General features: G+C 42.7%; 3 protein-coding genes across 3 annotated transcripts; 1 reads left to right on the top strand and 2 right to left on the bottom strand.

Moving 5' to 3' along the window:
* Positions 1–1,246: 1,246 nt before the first annotated feature.
* Positions 1,247–5,994, top strand: eci1 (enoyl-CoA delta isomerase 1). Its single transcript, XM_079282296.1, has 7 exons — positions 1,247–1,359; positions 1,995–2,123; positions 2,371–2,498; positions 2,733–2,879; positions 2,966–3,087; positions 3,700–3,878; positions 5,285–5,994. Exons 1-7 carry the CDS (start codon positions 1,317–1,319, stop codon positions 5,449–5,451), a joined length of 915 nt encoding a protein of 304 aa, XP_079138422.1. The 5' UTR covers positions 1,247–1,316; the 3' UTR covers positions 5,452–5,994.
* Positions 5,995–6,395: 401 nt separating this feature from the next.
* LOC306787351 (deoxyribonuclease-1-like) lies at positions 6,396–11,004 on the bottom strand (the record flags this gene model as incomplete). The annotated part of the gene is made up of 8 exons (XM_079282467.1): positions 6,396–6,464; positions 7,057–7,150; positions 7,235–7,389; positions 7,498–7,610; positions 7,900–8,015; positions 9,194–9,280; positions 9,380–9,468; positions 10,867–11,004. 8 exons carry the CDS (start codon positions 11,002–11,004, stop codon positions 6,396–6,398), a joined length of 861 nt encoding a protein of 286 aa, XP_079138593.1.
* A 3,582-nt stretch (positions 11,005–14,586) lies between these two features.
* LOC306787350 (deoxyribonuclease-1-like) lies at positions 14,587–20,721 on the bottom strand (the record flags this gene model as incomplete). The annotated part of the gene is made up of 8 exons (XM_079282466.1): positions 14,587–14,607; positions 17,413–17,506; positions 17,611–17,774; positions 17,900–18,012; positions 18,400–18,512; positions 19,914–20,000; positions 20,162–20,250; positions 20,584–20,721. 8 exons carry the CDS (start codon positions 20,719–20,721, stop codon positions 14,587–14,589), a joined length of 819 nt encoding a protein of 272 aa, XP_079138592.1.
* Positions 20,722–21,311: the final 590 nt, after the last annotated feature.

Genomic DNA, 21,311 nt, shown 5'->3' with positions numbered 1-21,311 from the left:
GTACAGAGGTGACGCACACCGATGGATTTCCTATGTCGCTCAATCACAGCTAGCACTGAAGAGGAGTGTGAACAAAAAGAACATATGAGCGCATACAAAAGGTGACACATAAAAGTGCATGTCACACTGTATACTTAACATACATGAGTACTCTGGAACAGCTAAATCAACACTAAATGCCACTGTTTATGTATTGTTTATGTTCCTTATTAGTTCCAAATCCATAAAAACCAAAACAACTGCTGTACACATATGAGGCAACACATCTTTAATATCAACACAGTTAAGGTCCATTTATTGTCCAGTTAAGATTTAATTGAAATTCAATTCCTTCTTTAGTTGTTATTCTTTTATCACTGAAACCCATCAATATCCATGAGAATTAACTCATTAAAATCGTTTTTTTTGCAACTACCTACAAAACAATCCCGACCCAAAACTGTACGTTAAAAAAAAGAACACACACAAAACACTTGGAACTTTCACATAATGTAAAATCACATTTAAATATAAATAAATAACATACTCACTGATTGAGAGGAGCATCGTTGCGTAGTGTCTCTCTGCCACGATCACACACCTGTGCTTTGCCATGACTTACACACACACACACACACACTCACACACACACACACACACACACACACACACACACACACACACACACCTCTCACTCACTCCCCTCTCCTCTCTCTCTCTCTCTCTCTTCCTCCTCTCCATCTCATCTTTTACCACCTGCTCTATCCTGTGCACTTAGGCCGTTTCACGTTATACCACTTTATAGGAAGAATTGTTCACCAACAGGCATATTTATCACAAGTGCTTTTAAAATGACCTTTTCATTGTGTTATCACCTTGCTAACTAATGTCCATGCCATAGACACTCTTCTGTTTCATTCGTTATTTAATATACAGTGTAACAATAGGGACTGGTGGGTTAATATTCAGACCCTTTAATTGTGTAAAAGTAACAAAGCGGCAATATAAAAATACTCCATTACAAATATAAGTCCTGCATTTCTATTCCTATGGTATGAGAGAAGGAAATGGGAAAGAAATGGGAATACATCCAACAATATAGTGTTTATTTTTCTTTAATTATTAGTACTATCATTTATTCATTACTTTATTTACCTTATAGTGATACAAAGCAATCCAGGGACCAATATATACGTACTCCGGTACAGTAGGTGGCGACTATGCACCGTTTAAGCGACGGTTGCAACCTACCATTAAAGTAAAAGAAGAAGAAGAAGAAAACGGAAGTTGTTTCCTGCTGTCTCTAATCCGGAGTTGAACCTGAGTCTGAGGACGAAATGGCCTTGAGAGCTGCATTGAGGAACAAGTGCGTGTTGTCAGGTATGTCTGAATGTGTATGCACCTATCTAACTAGCTGTGTTAGCCGTGTTAGCAGCCGTGTTAGCTTCGTTAGCTTCGTAAACTGTGCTTTACAGAAACTGGAACAGAGGTCACAGGACACTGCATGAAGAAATGCCTTCTGTAGCCCCCTCTGGTTCACACCCCCCCCCCCCCCCCCCCCCGGTCACAATGAGCAACTATTTAACAATAAATGCACACAAAATCATTTGTATTTTGTATTATGCACGCAAACTTAACTCCATTGTTTGAGTGACTGATGACCGACAATAAATCGGCAACTATTTCCACAATCGATGAATTGTTTGTAATCTTTCAGGACAGAAAATTGCATTTATAAGAAGTGCAAGATAAAGAATAAAGCGTGTATGTAATTAGTTTGCTATCGCTTTCCATACGTCTTGCACTTGTCAATTTGCAACTAAATTTGCAACTAAATACGCTTCATTATCTGTTTTCACCATTTTTGTTTTATTTTTGTTTCCACCCAGCCGCTTATCTATTTGTGCATCTATATGATAGAAATCTATTAGATTGTTGTTTGTTTAAACCTGTGAATTGCTACCAGAGACATGAAAGATTTCACTCAAATACAATGTACTTGTGTGTGTGTGTAGGTCTTCTTTCCCAGCGATCCTCCTCCTGCAGCAGTCATGGCAGAGTATGTGCGTCTCCTGTCCTCGCCGCTCAGCGGAGGAACAACTCCACCTCGCCTAAAATAGACGTGGAGTTTGACCAAAGTCAAGGTAAACATTTTGCCAACAGATCAGTACATCTTCTGCACGATTGAAAGAGTCGGAGCCATTAATGTCTGCTCCCCACCTCCCTACTTGAGTTTAAATGTGACAGGGAAATGTAAATTAGATTGTGCTGACTATGAAGACTTGACATTTCATGTCCTCCCTTCTTTTCCTTTTGACATGAATTTGCAGATAATTTATGTCAAACGTATCGAGGTAAAATACCAGCATCTCTCTCTCTCTCCGTCTGTAGGTGTGGCTGTGATGCGCCTGCAGAGTCCGCCGGTCAACAGCCTCAGTTTAGAGTTCCTCACGGAGCTCTGCATCGGTGTGGAGAAGCTGGAGATGGATAAGAGCTGCCGAGGCCTCATCATCACCTCGGTACAGTCTAACTTCATTGTTTGTTCCTTTGTGCTCTGTATTTGTATTACAAGGTAGTTAATAACAGATGAGCTTTATAATAATGCTTTGTAGTTTAATTATAGTAAATACTCCGTAATGTTTTAGAATGTTATGTAATCCGTGTGGCTAACATTTTCAGTGCTGGAGTGTGACTATTGTGAAACATTGGACCGTTAACCCCCGAGTGTGTATGCGTGTGTTGTTTGAATCCAGAGCCAGCCCAAGGTGTTCTCAGCCGGGCTGGACATCATGGAGATGTACGGGAAGAGTCCAGAGCGCTGTGGAGAGTTCTGGAGAGCCGTTCAGGAGATGTGGCTGAAACTCTACGGCTCCAACATGATCACTGTAGCTGCAATCAATGTACGCAAATATCATCAGCAGAAAATTGACGAATCAAACGTCTTTGCCGATTTGCCCCGTAGCCAACCTTGTCACTCCCTCCGCAGGGTTCCAGTCCTGCAGGCGGCTGTCTCATGTCTATGACGTGTGACTACAGGATTATGGCGGACAACCCGCGTTACAGCATCGGCCTAAATGAGACGCTGCTGGGCATCGTGGCACCTTTCTGGTAAGGAATTATAGGACAACAATACAAAGACAGTAACTTCACTGCATGGTAAAACACACTTCATTCAAACTCCCGCCTTGGTTCATTTTTCCACTTTTTCAACAATCACCAAATCTGGTTTTGACGAAAAATACCCTAAATTCTCCGCCTTGGGTGTGAAACTATTGGGAGAGGGAAGTAGCGGGGGACGGGTGTAGAGCCAGAATATTTTGACATCTAACACAGGGAATAAAGGGTTTATTTTGACCAGTGTTGGTGATTGCTGGAACAGGTTTGGTGCGTTTTACTTTTCTACTGTCTTGGAATGAAGAGTGTTTCATGACACGGTGAAATGATGAACTGGTGTATTTAGTATTTAGCTGCTGTTTCTGGGTAAAGTAAAAGGTTTGTACTCTTTAACAAAAGGCCAAGTCAGTGGCAAGAACACGCATATTGTAGACCCTTCCGTCTGCTTCTCTCTGAAACCACGTTTTCCCCCCAAATTCAGATATTTCTTCAGGGCGTGCAGTTAGTGACAGTGTGGGCTCCGTGCTAGCTCTGACAGCTCGACTGATCAGCTAACAACAAAGGGGCGCCACTGAGCAAAAACTGAATTGCCGCTGCTGTCTGCAGGTTTATGGACACCATGAAGAACACATTGGGCCACAGAACCACAGAGGTGGCTCTTCAGTTGGGGCTGCTCTACAATCCGTCAGAGGCCCTGAAGATAGGACTGGTGGACCAGCTGGTACCTGAAGACCAGATCCTCACCACAGCCAAGCAGACCATGACCAAGTGGTTGGCTATTCCAGGTATATTGGCACCTTTCATGCATGACCAGTGAACTGGCCAGTCTAGTCACATTTGTGTACTCTTCCACTTGTGGTACTTTAGCTTCAGTGTGCGTAGTCACATGTAAGACTACAAGTTGTTACTACCTATTGATGCTACCGATAAAGGTACCAGCGCCAGCATTAATGTAGGGGTAAAAAAAACAAATGCGACTTCTATGAAGGCAAATGAGATCCACGTGCGCATTTTACTTTAATGAGCGTTTTTACATCACTCAGCGAGCAGAATTCGCTCTCGTGCGAGCAAAAGTCGCTCGCGAAACTTTAACCCGCTCGCGAGTACTTTTTCTTTTTGACAGTAAGTGGGCGGACCCAGTCTCCATTGTATCTCTACATCTAATTGGTTACAATCCTCGTCTTGGGATAAACCGGATATCACTCTGACGCAGACGCTCGGGGGAGATTTTCAGATTGCAGGTCAGGGGCAAATAATGTCCTTTTTACTGCACGGGTACTTTTACTTTCTGCACTTCAAGTACATTTTGCTGATAATAACATTGACTAAGGTTTTGAATGCAGGTATTTTACTCGGAGTGGATTATTGTTTCATCAGTATGGTGTTAGTACGTTTACTGCAGTGAAGGATCTGAATACTTTTTCATCCACTTATTACTTGTCAGTGATTTAACAGTTAATATACAGACGGTGGTCCCTAATCTTGGCTCCAGATCTTTGAGCAGGTCCAAATTGTTGCTAATTATATACAACTATATTATATCTCTTCTCTCTATATCTCTAAATATGATCACATCATGTTTTAATCAATTAAGATCAAAGAGTTTCTTTGAGCTGTTTGTCACAAGAGGTTTCACTATCAAACACACTGTCTGTAATAGAATGATGGAGTGAATTTAAACCAATCTGAGCAACTTAACTTTAACACGTTTTTATTTTGTATTTAACAACTCGATTAAAATAATTTGTATTTCATCAGCCTCTAGTCTGAAAAGTTTACAAAACTTGTAAATGTACAAATGTAGAACATGCTGAGATGTAGTGGAGTAGTGTTTAGTGGCGCATTGAAAACCACCTCTATCAGACCGCGTCTGCGTCAGAGTGATATCCGGTTTATCCCAAGACGAGGATTGTAACCAATAGATGTAGAGATACAATGGAGACTGGGTCCGCCCACTTACTGGCAAAAAGAAAAACTGCTCGCAAGCGAGCAGGAAAAAGACTCGCTCGCGAGCGGGTTGAAGTTTCGCGAGCGTGAATTCTGCTCGCTGAGTGATGTAAAAGCGCTCAAGTAAAATACGCACGCGCGTAGATCTGATTTGCGCTCTGGGATTTTGACAGTGATTTGCCTTCATAGACTTTACTTCACCTTTGGAATCGGTGAGCTAATTGTTCATCTGTGCACTTCACAGACCACGCCAGAGCGATCACCAAGTCCATGATGAGGAAGCCAACCATCGACAAGCTGACGTCCAACAGAGACGCCGACATCAAACACTTTGTCAACTTCATCACCAAAGACTCCATTCAGAAGTCACTGGGCATGTATATGGAGATGCTTAAAAAGAGGAGGGGCTAGAGGAGAGAGGGGGAACTAATAGAATGATACGCTCCAGTTGAAAAAGGCATTCGGTGTCACATGTTCATTTGTGTCATTTGTAAGCTAGTATTCAGTAAGCTAGTTAGCGGGACATGCTAACATTTTATGACAAAGCAAATAAACAAATCCATGTGTTACACTTTTTGCTCATTCTCTTTTTTTTAAGCTAAACAAATTCACTGCTGTTTGTAGAGAAATCCAAAACTTCACAAACCTACCACCCTGGGTTACGGTTGCTAAGCGGTGATTGGACATTTGCTTTTTTGGGGAAGGGCATTAGTGAACAGTCAGTTATTGCCACAGGCCGGTCTCCACCGAGTGCCTAGCATTACTGTACCTTTATGAACCATAACTAATGAAAGTAACCCTGGGTGCATTTGAACAGCCCACAGTGGGCGATGCCTTTGTGACAGATTTATCTACAAAATGTGACTTTACTGCTTTTTAGCCTATAAATTCTTAAGCAATGGGAGTTTTTATGTGGTCAGAGGATTGATTTGTGTGATTAAAGAATAAAAAGACTCACTTTCAGTTTTGGCAGTTTACTTCATCTTAAAAAATGATCCCCATGGCCGCATTGAGAAGTAAAGTATCTTTCGATTTGTCTTTGAGACAGTCGCACTACTACCATTATTATCACTACTACTGTTGTCATGATACGCAGATGGCTTCAGTTTTTTGTGCAACATTTTTCGATACCTGCCACTACAGATGCTGCCACTTGATACAATAGAGGTGCGTGGACTTCTGTTTGTGCTGCTTCAAACATTTAAAATAAATGTCAACAACAGAATGGCAGAAATAATTTGTTTATTTTGGTCTCGTAAATGTAAATGCTGTGTGATTGCACAGAGTTCCCCCACTGATCTCTCATGACTCCAGTTCAGCCTGGAGGTTTCTGCAACACTTGTGGGAGTCGAGGTTCAGGCAGCAGCAGCAGCCTGGCCAATCAGCTCCACCTCCACAGGGAAATGGTCGCTGACAGCCAATGCCTGAGGGAGAGAGAACATAGTAGGTTTCTCCTGTAGCAGTTTCTTGTTAGTCCAGCTTAAGCATACAGAAGATTGCCTCGGTTGAACAGAAAACAGGCTTTTCCATGTAAAACATGGTTTAGTCTGCAAACATAAATTTACAGAACAATGTTTCCTGAGGGAATAAATCAAGTGAGAAGGAGGCTGATTTTCTCATCGACTTCGATACAACCAGACTTCTTTTTTGCAGCCAGATGGCCTTTAGAGAGAATGCAAGTTGAAGGCACTTTCGCATTGGCTTCACTTTTCAGAACCGCAGCCAATGGTAGCGCATGAATGCAGCTTCCTCAGCATTGTAGAAGAAGTCGGTTGCTCTAAAGTGCACTGGGAGTATCTTGTCTCACTCAAGGACGCTTTGACTTGTGGATAGAAGGAGTCAGCGATCATATAGCCAACGTTCTAGAAGATGACACGCTCTACCCACTTAAGGTTGAGCAAAAACACGATCCCCAGCCGGTGTTAAGCAACTCCTAATAGACCCAACCTTTTTTACTCCATTGCAACTACCATGAATTCTATCATATAGGAGATTTAAAGCTAAAGTTGTCTTTACCAGACTGTGGCTGAGTTTCAAGTCCACCATGTAGTTGTAGACCTCAGCGCTGCCGGGCACCACTCCCTTCATCATGTCATCAGTGACCACAATCCTGCAGATACAGGAAGAGGGTTGGAATTAAGAGTCTGTGCGTATGTGTGTGTGTGTGCATGCAAGTGTCTATGCATGTGTCCACCTGTCGTAAGGGCAGTTCGTGTGTGACACCGTCGTGTCGGCCTCGTCGGTGATCAGCCAGTGGAAACTCTTGTCCGTGAAGAGGCGGATCTGCTGCCAGTCGGAGCCCGATACGTAACTGCAGCCTGTGTTGAAGTCGCCCAGCAGCACGATGTCCTGCAGGGAGAGGATACATCGTTTCAATTACCCATCAGCTCATATTTGTAACAAGTTAATCATCATTTGCACTCTTTTTCCCTGTGTTTTGTGGAGGAGGGCATTCACATTGGTGTTCCAGCGGGCGCGGACATCAGCCACCACGTCATAGAGGGCGTCGGCTTCCTTCACAGCGGAGTCTGGAGAGGTGTGCTGGGGGATCAGAACAAAGCTCCTCACAGCTATAAAAAAAGGAGGAAGGAGTGAATGAAGGGGGAGATGCGTGAAGGAGGAAGTTGAGATTTTTGTATCGAGCAGAAAAGAGATGCCAACACTATCTGGCTGACATAAATACTGTATGGCAGTAAGAATGCACACGTTTTAGAGTTGTTCTTCAAGGGCCATTGGTGACCAATAGACCTGTGACCTCAGAATCTCACACAAGTTCTCAGTTGATTGCCTGATAAATGAGGCAATCGACATCACTGGTGTCTGACAGAGACAAAAGCGGACTTGCCCCCGGGGGCCTACCGGTTTGTTTGGAGGTGAACATGACGACGAAGGGCTCTCGGCTGAAGGTGTCCGTCCCGCACGGCTCGCAGCCGTCGTCATAGGTGTAGTTTGTAGCCACGGACACCGTCTGCTCCCTGCAGAGGAGAAGTGAGACTTGACCACGTCTGTCACTGCCTGTAAAAACTTTTACTTTTAAACAAGTAAATCCTGTGCCTTCTGGGGCCGACCACACAGCTTAATCCTGAAAGGGTGAATGTGGTGTGCAGATGTCTCATGCCTTTTTCTTTTTTGCCAAGGAAAATAATTTAGGTATAACTGCCATAGGATTATTCTGCATTCAAAATTTAAATTCATTTTCATTTCCAAACATCCTTGCGAGTAAATTGCATTCAAAAACACACTTTGGTGATTCTTTAAAGGGCCGGTGTGTAGGATTTAGCAGATCTATTGGCAGTAATGGAATATATAATATTCACAACTATGTTTCCGTAAACTAAGAATCGTGTTTGCTTTAGCTTAGAAAGAGCCCTTCATATCTACATATTGAGATGCTCCTCTTCACGGAATCCGCCATGTTGCACCTCCATGTTCATACAGAAGCCCACAAGGGACAAACCAAATAGTGGCTCTAGAGAGAGCCTTCTCTCTAGAGCCACTATTACCTGAAGGCCATCGTATAGTTCTCCGACACGCTTGTGTACGTAGAGGTATTCAGTTGCTTTAAATCCGCAACCTCACCACTAGATGGCACTAAATCCTGCACACTGGCCCTTTAAGTGAATTCGTTGAGAAATTGTATTCAATGGCACGAAAAGCGGTCAAACGTGTGGTGTTTTCTGGCACAGCATGTGACACATGATCACCAAGTTCAATCTGCTAATATGTATATTGAACCGGCTTTATTTAAACCAGTGGTGGAAAGTAACTCAGTACATGTACTCAAGTACTGCGCCTCAGGATGATTTTGAGGGTCTTTTGAGGTACTTGAGTGTTTCCATTTGCTGTGACTAAAACCTCTCTACTCCACTACATCTCAGAGGCAAATGTTTACAATTAGTTTACTTTACTCACTGTTACTTTTCAGATTGAGCTTTCACATACAAAACATATGACATACATTGTAATATATGACGCATTGTTACAGATTAAACTGCCCCAGAGCACATCAAGACATTAAGATGAGCTCCACTAAGACCAGCTACAAGGTTAAAATCAGCAGTAATAATCCAACAATGTAAGTTTGGTTTCTGTTCACTGTCTCAACGGAGGATTTCCTACAACAGATGGGTTGTTTTTGCCTCTCTCTGTTTACCTGTAGAGGAAGAGATATCTCTCCTTGTAGGAGCTGCGACCCAGAGGCTCGCTGACGATGTGGCTGTACCTGAACTGAGGAGAACCTCTGCGAAAACACACACAGATTAAACATAATTTAGTTTACCTCACATCATAATAAATGTAATTATCATAATAACGTGCGCTTTGTAAGGTGCAGTCTAACTTGTTGACGTGCTCCATGAGTTTTTTGGTCGCTGACAGATCGCTGTCTCTGACCTCCTGGATCAGAATGATGTCATAGCGATGGACAATCTGAGAAACACAAAACACGTATATCCGAATCATATGACCAGAGTTCTCATAGCAGCGGTGTCTTATTGTATGAGTTGATTCAAGTAAGGTTCTCCATAAAACACACAGAAAACAGAACGTAAAGAGGGGAACCAACAAGTCATCTCTTTCCCGTAATGATTAATGTCGGTAGCAAAGGGGCACTTCACTAATTCTACTCGTTCAACTCAAATGTTTGTTTTCACTCGCCCCTATACAAATTGTTTTATTGCTCAACTGTTATCAAATAACAACGAAGACCAAAGTTAATTGTCATGTTTATTCTTTATTTAACGCTTTCTTCTTGTTTTGTTTTTGGCGACCCCTATGGAAGAAAGTGGTATTGTTTCCAAGCACCAGAGTCCCTTTAAAGAATCCTTATAGTAGAGCCCTGCATGGGAAGTACCACTTGAAATACCTCTTGTAATGGCAAAATATATTGAACTCTGTGTGTCCGTGTTGTGAACCCGAAACTTACGTGTGGTTAAAACTATGCAGTAATGAGGAACTTGCAGGCGGAAGTCTCATCTTACCTTGATAACCGTAACTGGTTCCCAGTTGAACGCATCTAGCAGAAACTAGATAATGAGCAGATCAAGACGGCCTGTGTCAAAAGACCTCTCCTCCCCTGTGTGTGATTTATCTGAAGAGGACGTCTCCATGTATAAAACGATGATGAATCCTGTAGTTAGTCGAAGCTTTTACAACATGCTGCTGAATACGTATTGTGTTGTGCACTCTTCCTTTGCAAGCAAATAAACAGAGAAAAAGACAACTTTGAATCTTTTGAAGACTTTGTTGTTGATTTGTGAACAAAACTCTCTTCTCCCGATTAACTTAGAAATATTCCACAACACTCTCAAAACAGCTGTATGATGTCTTCAGTGCCACTGGAGGAGAACATTACCCCTATGATGTCATAGTGATGTCAATAGGATCATGTGAGCTTGGGCTTGGACAGTATGAACTGAAAACATGCGTTACAAACTGGGAAAGTAGAATTTAAAAGCCATGAATATTTACCAATCAAGGAGGGTCTGGAGGAATTATAAAATGATAATGGTTGCATTGTGGGAAATGTAGGATGCATTTTCTTGTTTTTGTATTTAATCGACCTCTTGTGAGTCTCCCCAAACTTTACGGATGTGAAAAAAAATAAAATTCCCTGAGTGCTCCTTTAATCTCCATTGGTAGTTGGTGCTCATCAACTTATTGCAATGGAAGGGAGGCAACATGTGGGCTCAACTTTTACTTTGCACCGTTCAAATATATATCGTCTTTACACTTCAAATGTGGGTTCTTGTAATGAGACACAGTCTGAGAAAGAGAGAAAGAATAAAGTGTATATATATATATATATATATATATACAGTTCCCGACCGTGCTGATGATGTTCATGAGAGTCGCGTTGGAGGATTTCTTGTCTCCAAATGACTTGATGTTGAAGGCTCCCAGCAGCAGGGAGGTAGACAGATGCAGCAGGACCAACAAGAAGCCCAACACACACACCCAACGCATCCTGAGCCAAAGAGGTCACATTAGTGTGTATATTTAAAATACATCATTCTAAATCTTGATTGTATGACACATGGACAGTTAGCATGTAATAGTTATTCTGCATGCTGGAGGAGCCTGAAAGACTCTCTGCCCTGCTGTGGGAGTCAGAGACGCACCAACACCTGCACCCCTGAACACACAGCAGGATCTCTATTCCTGCAAGTTTATATAACTGTGAGTCGTTTCATGCGCTGCTGTTTGCAGAGGGGGTCCTGGGTAAAATATTACCTCCGGCATTGTGGGAGATTACATTATCCTGTTACCGTGGTTATGCTGGTGCGGAGGTGATTCAGGGTGCAAAGGTTGTAAAATATCATCAGCTCGAGTGTGGTGGTGGTTTGTATTGGTGATCCAACATAAAATGTGACTGTAAGTTACATTTAGTCAGCCAGATTAAAAACCATAAACTGTGTTACTGTGACATCAAGTAGGATCTGTGCATAGTGTTGGATAGCCTGCAAGAAAGATGATTCGCCGCAACAACAAACAGGTTAATAATATTGTACTAAATAATTCATCCATGTTACTGTGATGAAAAACATTTTTGCATGAAAGAGTCGGAGGTGCATATTTACCTGCTTCTGTGAGTCGTGTGGGGAAGGAGAAGGCCTGTTGTGAACAGGGCACAGAGGCGTTGCTTGTGTGAATCCCCGGAGGCTCCTCTGCAACTTCTCTCGGGAGGTTTTTATTTACCTGCACAGTGCATGTGACCGGGTCAGGCTGGAGGGGAGGGGTGAAGAGAGGAGGTGTGTTGCGGATGGAGTTCGAGGTTTTCAGGTCAAGGAGGTACGATCGGAAAAATTGTCTCTCACAGTGGTTTTATGTGTCGGCTACAATGTGGCAGTCTTACTATAGAAATTCAAAGAATTTCTGCTTTTGATTTGATTCAGTTTCTAGAATTATTCAACTCACCACCAACTCACTGTGTTGAGGTAACATTTGCAATGCTCCACAGCAGGGGCGGAGCCATCCAGGGCTCAGCCCAAACCTAAGGGGGGCCGGGGAGGGATTGTAAACCATTCATGGCAGCTATATACATTATTTTACAAGCCTTTACGAGGTAATGGAGGGACTAAAAATCTGCACATCATTCCCAAGGAAACAGTCATCCTGCAGAGCCCACATCCTATTTAGTATCTAATTGTTCTCAAACTGTTTAACAAAATAGGTTTCAAGAATACGCTAAATTTCACCCGACATATCTATGCAAGGAGAGAGGGGAAACTTATAGAATGATACACTTGTTTGGGGGACTTCGTGACACTAGTTGTAAAACGCATCTGCCTTCGGTGTCACATGTTCATTTGTGTCATTTGTGCTAAGATGGTTGAGTACAGCTCCCTGCAGCAGCTCACCTTCACTGTTCAACCAGCAAGCTCGTGGAACACTCACCATAATAAGTCGTTTGTTTGTTTCACTCATGTAGCAGAAAGGAACAACTGCATTCTGTTGCTAACCCTGTGTTGGACAATGACAATAACTTAACCTTGAACCTTGACAGACACCAGTGATTCAGTGACATAAATGTTTTCTATCCAAATTTCTAAATACTTTATTTAGTAACATCAAAGTAACATCAATCCGTTCCAATTTTCCATCAAACCATATTTTGTGAAATATTCAGTATGCTAGTTAGCCAAAGCTTCACAGACCTGCTGTGCCCAGTTACGGTTGCTAAGCGGTGATTGGACAGTTGCTCTTCGGGGGAGGGCTTTAGCGAACAGTCAGTTAATGCCACAGGCCGGTCTCCACCGAGTGCCTAGCCTTGCTGCACCTTCATGAACCATAACTAATGAAAGTAACCCTGGGTGCATTTGAACAGCCCACAGTGGGCGATGCCTTTGTGATCGAACGGTTTTATCTGAAATATCTGAAGCAATGATAGTTTTTGTTGTCAGAGGATTGATTCGTGTGATTAAGGAATGAAATGAAGCTGTTCAAAATCACATCGTCACTTTCATTTTTATCTTTAAAAATGATCCTCAGAAAGTCTCTTTCGGTTTCAGGGCAACAGAGACAGACGTACTGCTGCTACTGCTGGCGTCACGACATGCAGATCGCTTTAGTGTTTTGTGCAACGCTTTCGATACATACCTCTGAAAATGTTGCTGCTACTTGATACAATAAAGGTGAATGGACTTTTGTTTATGCTGCTTCAAACATTGAAGAAAATGACAAAACAGAACAGCAGAAATAATTTGTTTATTTTGGTCTCGTCAATTCAACGCTGCATGGTTGCAGCGGGTTCCCCCACGCAGTCATCATTATCCCAATTCACCGTGGAGGTCTCTGCAACGGTTTTGGCACTCATGATTCAGGTACCCTTTTACTTCAGCGTCACCTCCACAGGCAAATGGTCACTGACAGCCAATGCCTGAGAGAGAGAGAGAGAGAGAGAGAGAGAGAGAGAGAGAGAGAGAGAGAGAGAGAGAAAAAAACTGGTTTGTTTATCATGTTTTGTAAAACTCAAGTCATCAAAATACCCTTTTCACTTGCATGACTAAAGGACTACATACAGTACTGGTTTTGCATGTTTCAGCACCATCAACCAAAACCGATGACCATTTTCCAAGCATGTGTGCAAGTTTGTTTTCAAAAATAGTCAACTGTCAAAACAAAAACTGGTAAAAATGAATTTTAAATGTGCTGCATTATTTGGGGCCCTGAGCTGAACTATTGCTCGGCTGGTCAGGGTTCCTTAAGTCTCTTTCAACTGCTCAAATGAAAGAAACAGTCCAGCACATAACCTTCCATAAAATCAGATTATTTGGTGAGTTTTAGAGGTGCGTGGAGGTGGACTTTGATACACTGATGCACAATTATGAATCCCACTGCTCTTCTTGGCAAAACTGCCCTGTGTAGCTGGTTGACAATGTTAGGGTTAGCCATTAGACCTTTACTTGTTTGGGCCAGTGCAGCCCATTGGTCAGGACATAGAACCTGAACAAATCAGGCTACCAGTACCTCGGTGAGCATGGTTGCTGGCCAATCCTTGCGCTTGAATGGCTGCACAGGGCGGGTCTTGCCAAGAAGAGCAGTAGGATTCATAATAACGCCTTACTGACACCTCCTCGTGTTCAGAATCTGTTGCACCTGTAACCTCCCAACAGTGATGTCACTGTGCATTGACCAAGCCGTCACTATACTTCTACATCACTGCTGCAAGGAGAAAACCATTGACATGGAATAGGAGTAGAACACAATCAAGACCCAGAGCTGCCGTTGGCAACCAGCCTGCAGCTCAGCTCATATTCTGTAACCAGTGTAGCATTAAAGCATGATGGTGTAGCATTAAAGCATGATGGAGCTAGCAAGTTAGCCACTTAGTCAGCTGTCCACTAGTTAGCTAGCTAGCTAGTTAATGCTGGTTACAATAAATGATCCATGGCAATAGCGATGTGCTTTCCTACGCTGTGACAAGAGGATGAAACATTAAGTGGTTTGTAGAATCTTTAAGGCCTTCAGATTCGTTACCATTATGAGACAGAGACGTGTTTCGTAAAAATGAACCAAAGGTTTTATTTAAGGGATCAAAGAAAATAGTCAAGTTTGCAGGGACGAGAGCTGCGGGGAGGAAAGAATATTAATGGACAAAAACAATACTGGAACCAATAAGGGATCTTAAATAATTATTACATATTAAGCTAAAAATGCCCTTACTAAAAACTCTAAGACTACATTATAATCTAATATCCTAAAATGTCCTATCCAACATAAACTAAGAATTTTGTCCAGGGCCCAGTTCAGAGTCTCCATCGCTGTTCGTCTTGTCACCGCAACTTCTCCCGCGCATCATTTAATTCTACTGTTTTAAATGAACACGGTCATTATTGCTACTGCCACCCACTGGTATGGAAGAGTATTTAATTACTAAGCCAGCCACTATATTGCAGCTCAGACAGACGCTCCACAATGGCAAATTATTTGCAGCAACTAAATATTCTTTTGGACCGATTAAGTGAAATTGGACATTTTCCCACGGCACACCTGACGATATCTCACGGCACTCTGGTGTGCCGCGGCACAGTGGTTGAAAATCACTGTGTTGAACAATGTAAATGAATTAAAACTTCAAGGCAAAACAGGCAAAATAGCAGCAGGTGAACCTACAAACAGGGCTCACCGTGCTCCAAAATAATACAAATGAAGGTTGTGACGACTTACTACCTTGTGTATGAGGTACTAACATATGCAGTCACTCATCGACGGCACAACGATGATGGAGCTTCGAAAAGAATTTCCAACCAACAAGTCAGTCCAGAGTTATTATTAAAGGCAGCTGTATTTTATAATGGTTGGCATGCTAAGTCATCACATTAAATACATACCTGGAACACAAAAAACACTACGAGCCACCACAGAGACAGGACAAGGGCCCAGAAGGAATGAGGCCATGCCAACTGGTGCCTTTCGAAAGATGGCTCTGGCCAAATCCCAATGTCCCCCCTTACGGACTCACGGACTTTGAGGCGCGCTCCCGCGAAGTCCGTGAGGGTTTAGGGATGTCCCACTGTCAAATCATCAAGTGTTTGAGGGCTCTCTGGCCTTTTTGAGCCCTTTATGAACCCTTTCCGTAAGTCAGCATGGTATGCTGACTTAGCCTAAGGGAATTACCCACAAATCATTGCAATGTGACGTTAAACACGGGGTAACCAGTGGACGCATAGAGACGTAAAAAAAAGGTAAACAAAGAGGACGGCTCACTTGTGTTCAGCCTGTCATATTAAATTTACTCAGAAACATTAGTTAAAGATGGAAAAAAAAATAAACATGAAATCATAAGATATTTATTTATTTATTCATCAAATATTTGATTTTGTCATTGAAGCTGTTTTGACAAAAACGAGTAAATAGATGATATGAAGTTAGATCTCATCTTGTGAGGAAAGAGCCTGAAAGACGTTCAAATCAAGGAGTACAAAGTATAAAATAAATACCCACAATTATACATCATATTTTTTGTCATTTTCATGGTAACGTGATATGTTGCAGCAAAGTGCTGTCCCGTCCCTATTTACACCATTTCAAGCCCTCTGCGTTCACAACAACCCTACTGCTTCATTCTCTCTGGAGCATTCCCCACCACATGTACAACAGCAACGTCCCGATATGAAGTCATTTAAAATGTCAATAAAATAAATAAGATAATAAGAAGTTTATAAATCATAATAATCAGTAATGAAGAACACAGACATCAGATTGTATTGTCTCATCCTGTCTCCTTTGTTGTTTTTCTTACTTTATCATTTGTCGGTGTTTCCTGTTTTATTTTGTGTTTTCCCGCCACTGTGATTGTCTGCCCCGCCCCTGACTGATCCCACCTGTGTCCCATCACCTACACCTCCCCACTGTACTTGAACCTTGTGTTCCCCTGTCTCTGTGCCGCTTCATCTTAGTCCTTTGTGTCAAGCGTTCCAGCCATTCTCCTAGTGTTATGTTCTGTGCCTGTTTTTCGTCAACTACGTTTTTTGCCTGATCCATTTGAGTGCCTTTGAGCAAATATTTCCACCGCAGCCTCTGTGCTCTGTATGCTGACTTACTTCCATGTGTGTGTGAGTGTAGTTGAAGGAGATAGAGTGAACGGATTAAAAAATTAATTCTAAGCTAAGTAAAGCAGAAGCCTTCTTAGTTTCAGGTCATTATACACCAATAAAAACACAGTTATGAATGTTATATTATAATTCTGCCTTTTAATCCACACTCTTGCCACACTTCCTTTTTACTCATTTACTCTGGCTCTCTACACTTCGTAACCATCGACCATCTGGTTGGAGGTCGACACGCTCTACCCACTGAGCTACAGCCGCCTCAAAATCAGAGAAGATGTCAAACAATGTCTGCCACGCCCACAAATTATGCAGTCGACATCGCCACATTTGGGGAACGGCCCTGGGTGAACCAGATGTTTCATCTTCTCCCCTGCCATTGGAAGTCTGAATGAAACCGAAATTAGCCCGCTACACCGGCCACGATGACAACGGCACACATAAAAATGGCCACGCTCTGACTATCCTGCCACATTGATTTGAATGTGAATGTAAATGTTAAATGTACTTGCTTTAACACTACATGTCATTCACCCATTCAGACCCTTTCACACACTGATGGCAGGGGCTGCCATGCAAAATGACACCTGTCCATCAGGACTAAGCATTCAGGACTAACTGACATTCATCCCACACATACACGAGGACGACCCGCTGTAACACCGAGCCATAGCCTAGTTCTATGTCCGTTCTACTCCTTCATTTATTTCTGTGGTGAAAACATGAAAGTGTTAAGCTGCTCTTCATAGACCCGGCCTTTTTGTAAATTGCAACTGATGTGAATTCTATCACAGAGAAGAGTTAAAGCTAAAGTTGATTTTACCTGCTGCTCGGTGAGACCAAAAGCCGACATGAAGTTGAAGACCCCAGCACTGCTAGGCACCACTCCATTCATCATGTCACCAGTGACCACAATCCTGCAGATACAGGAAGAGGAGTGGGTTTTAGAGTATGTACACCTGTGTGTGTGTGTGTGTGTGTGTGTGTGTGTGTGTGTGTGTGTGTGTGTGTGTGTGTCCACCTGTCGTAAGGGAAGCCTGTTTTCCCTGTTCTTGGCACTGTAGTTTCCTGATTGTTGGTGATCAGCCAGTGGAACCATGGGTCCGCGGAGAGGCGGATCCACAGCCATCTGGGGCTCGATACATAAGTGCCACCAGCGTTGAAGTCGCCCAGCAGCACGATGTTCTGCAGGGAGAGCAGAAGTAGTTTCAACCATCCCAATCTCATATAACAAATGAATCATCCTTTACACGTTTTTTAAATTGTTTTTCCACCAATTGTTTTTGTGTTTTCTGGAGGAGAATATTCACTTTGGTGTTCCAGTAATTGCGGACATAAGTCGTCACGTCATAGAGGGCATCGATTTGCAGCACAGCGTCGCTTGGAGAGGTGTGCTGGGGGATCAGAACAAACTTCCCCACAGCTATAAAACAGGAGGAAGGAGAAAGGAGTGAGTGAACGAAGAGGAAAATACGAGATGACAAGAGACAAGTTGATGTTTTGGATGTGGCAGACATGATTCATACAACAACAAAGTGAGCTCACTGTCTTTTAAATGTGGCAGCACAGAGTTGCCGGCCCTATTTGGCGGACATAAATACTGTATGGCAGTCAGAATTCAACTGAAGACAAAACATCTTTTAAAGGGGCCTTGGTGACCAACGGATCGTGACCTCAGAATCTCTCACACACGTCTGGTGTTTAGTTCTCAGTTGGTCACCAAACGAGAGAGGCAACCTACATCACTGGCGTCTGACAGTGAGAAAGAGTTATCGCTCTCTGTTCTTTGCCGCACTCTTTCAGAGCCTACCGGTTTGTGTGGAGGAGAACTCAACGATGAAGGGCGGCCGGCTGAAGCGACTGTAGAAACCGTAGGGAATGTCGTTGTAGGTGTCAGATCTAACCACAGACACCATCAGCGCCCTGCAGAGGAAAGATAGTACTTTACCACATCTCTCACTTCCTGTAAACACATTGCTTTTGAAGTAGTCTTCACAAAGCGGTTAAAGTTCATCAACTCTTTCTTGTAGTCAGCTATTCACAGCATTGCTGGAGCATTTTCACAAGTTGTTTATCATCGTCGTTTATCGGTCCCGTGACCACTCGGGAGCAGCTTGACCGGTCCTGAATGTGTGAATGGGTGAATGCAATGTGCAGATGTGTCATGGTTTTTGTTGTTTGTGCCCAACACATTTACGTATAATTACCAAAGGAAGACTGTATTGCTGAATACAGCTGGACCAAAACGTACTCTGTGTTCACCAGTATTCTTTGCAGGAATTAGATTTCATGATGTGTTTGGTGTTTTTAAAGTGGGCTATTTATAGAGCAGATAGTATGCTGTATATGCTGTCCTGTTTCTTTATATGACACTCCATATAGTATGGCAATTTCAAATGCGAAAAGCTGTCAAAAGTGTAGAGTTTTCTAGCACAGCATGTGACACATGATCACCCATATTTACCTTAAACTCTGATCTGCTATTATCTGTACTCAACCATCTTTCATAACAACCAGCGGTGGGGAGTAACCGTGTTATGTGGATTATGTTGTGGAACAATCTGTGGATTCATCTGTGGACTCTTTGAGTGTGTCGAGATAAACAGCGATACTTTCAGGAAGAAAGGAACTTGTTTCACCAACTTGTACGAGGGAAATTGGATCAATAAAACCTTTTTTGCTTTCACCTACGAGCAGTGTGTGAGCGATGTGCATAGGACCAGAAACACGTGTCAACTTAAGGTTTACATTCTGCTGCAGGTTTTGGACGCTATACACATGTACAATTTTGGGTTACTTGTACTTGAGTGTTTCCATTTCCTGTTACTAAATACGTCCGTCCCACTACATCTCAGAGGCAAATACTTACAATCAAGGTTTACTTCAGTTACTTTACTTCAGGTTGCTTCTCAGATTGTGCTTTCACATACAAAACATGTAACATACATTGTAACATGACACATTGGTACAGATTAAACTGCCCAACTGTAAATCAATAATAATAAATAATAATAATCTAGCATTGTAATCTATTACTCTGACAGGGCTCAGTCTGCTGCATTATGTGGTTATACTTGTGATACTTTATGTTTTTCTGATAATACTTATGATGTTGAATGCTTGTAGTTGAGTATTTGAATTGTAATGTTGGCTACTTTTACATAAGTCGTTTTCTGGCACTAATCGCTGACAATAAGGACAAAGACACAGAGCAGATCTGAAGTATAACTTTAAAAGATAAATGTTTGTTTTCTGGTCACTGATGTGGGGTCTCAACGGAGGATTCCTGCAGAGCATCGGTTGTTTTTGCCTCTCTCTGTTTACCTGTAGAGGAAGAGATATCTCTCCTTGTGTGAACTAGCACCCAGAGGGTCACTGAAGATGACGCCGTACGCGAACTGAGGACACTGACTGTGAAAACACACACAAACACACACAGATGTAGAGCATCATTTAGTTTGTCTCAAATCATAATGTGAGTTCATGAGCCGTCCAACTTAACTTCCACAGAAGGTCACTATATTCTGTGTGTAGTAATATAAGCACTATATAAGGTGTGTGGTTGGTCTAACTTGTTGACGGCCGTCACGAGTCTTGCGGTCACTGACAGATCCGTGTCTATGAGCTCCTGGATCAGAATGATGTCGTAGCGACAGACAATCTGAGAAACAGAAAACAACACATATCTGATGAGACTTCTTGCTGCGGTGCGGCCTTATTATATTAGTGGTCTGTTTAGTTTCATTCCATTCAAGTAGAGTTCTCCTGAAACAAAGAGAAACAGAACTAAAAGAGGTGAACCAGCATAACATCTCCTTTTTCTAATGTGCTGCCAACTTATTGCAGTTGAAGGGAGGCCAGCTGTCGGGTAAACCTTGTGGTATTTTAACGTTACTCAGTGCTGTTCAAAATATATCCTCTTTATATCGATGAGATACAGTCTTAGAAAAAAGGAATATTGGATGAATGAAACAAAAATAAAACATTTTCAGACCGTGCTGATGATGTTCATGAGAGTCGCGTTGGAGGATTTCTTGTCTCCAAATATCTGGATGTTGAAGGCTCCCAGCAGCAGGGAGGTAGACAGATGCAGCAGGACCAGCAAGAGGCCCAACACACACACCCAACGCATCCTGAGCCAAAGAGGTCACATTAGTGTGTATATTTAAAATACATCATTCTAAATCTTGATTGTATGACACATGGACAGTTAGCATGTAATAGTTATTCTGCATGCTGGAGGAGCCTGAAAGACTCTCTGCCCTGCTGTGGGAGTCAGAGACGCACCAACACCTGCACCCCTGGACACACAGCAGGCTCTCTATTCCCGGCAGTTTATCTCAAAGCGAGTCGGCAACCCGGCGTTTCATGTGTTGATTTTTCCAGAGGCATCCTGTGTCACGGGGTGTGGTAGAGAACTCAAAAGCAGACCAGGCAGCGTAGCGTGAAGCAGGTATTTATTAAACACAAATAGGAATCATTACCAAAACACAACAGGGAATTCCAAGCACAAGACAAGAGAGGAGGGGGAAAGTCCAGCAAGAACGAGACAAGGCAGGCAGCCGAGGAAACCGGGAACAGGACGAGCAAAATAGGTCACAAAAAAATGACTGGCCCCCCACCAGGTTTGGGCTGAGCCCCGAATGTTCACAACGTGTGGATCCGCCCCTGCTGTGTGACATTTAGAGTGTGTACTGCTATGATGTGTTTGGAAGTGTAGAG

This window comes from Melanostigma gelatinosum, assembly GCF_949748355.1.
Source record: "Melanostigma gelatinosum genome assembly, chromosome: 13".
Lineage (NCBI taxonomy): Eukaryota > Metazoa > Chordata > Actinopteri > Perciformes > Zoarcidae > Melanostigma > Melanostigma gelatinosum.
This window is presented reverse-complemented; position numbering and strand designations above follow the sequence as displayed.

Bases quoted from the DNA above. Each gene is read 5' to 3' on its own strand.
- eci1 (XM_079282296.1), top strand. From the start codon at position 1,317: ATGGCCTTGAGAGCTGCATTGAGGAACAAGTGCGTGTTGTCAG. The intron at 2,499-2,732 runs GTACAGTCTAAC...GTTTGAATCCAG, and splicing joins GAGGCCTCATCATCACCTCG to AGCCAGCCCAAGGTGTTCTC. The intron at 3,088-3,699 runs GTAAGGAATTAT...TGCTGTCTGCAG, and splicing joins GGCATCGTGGCACCTTTCTG to GTTTATGGACACCATGAAGA.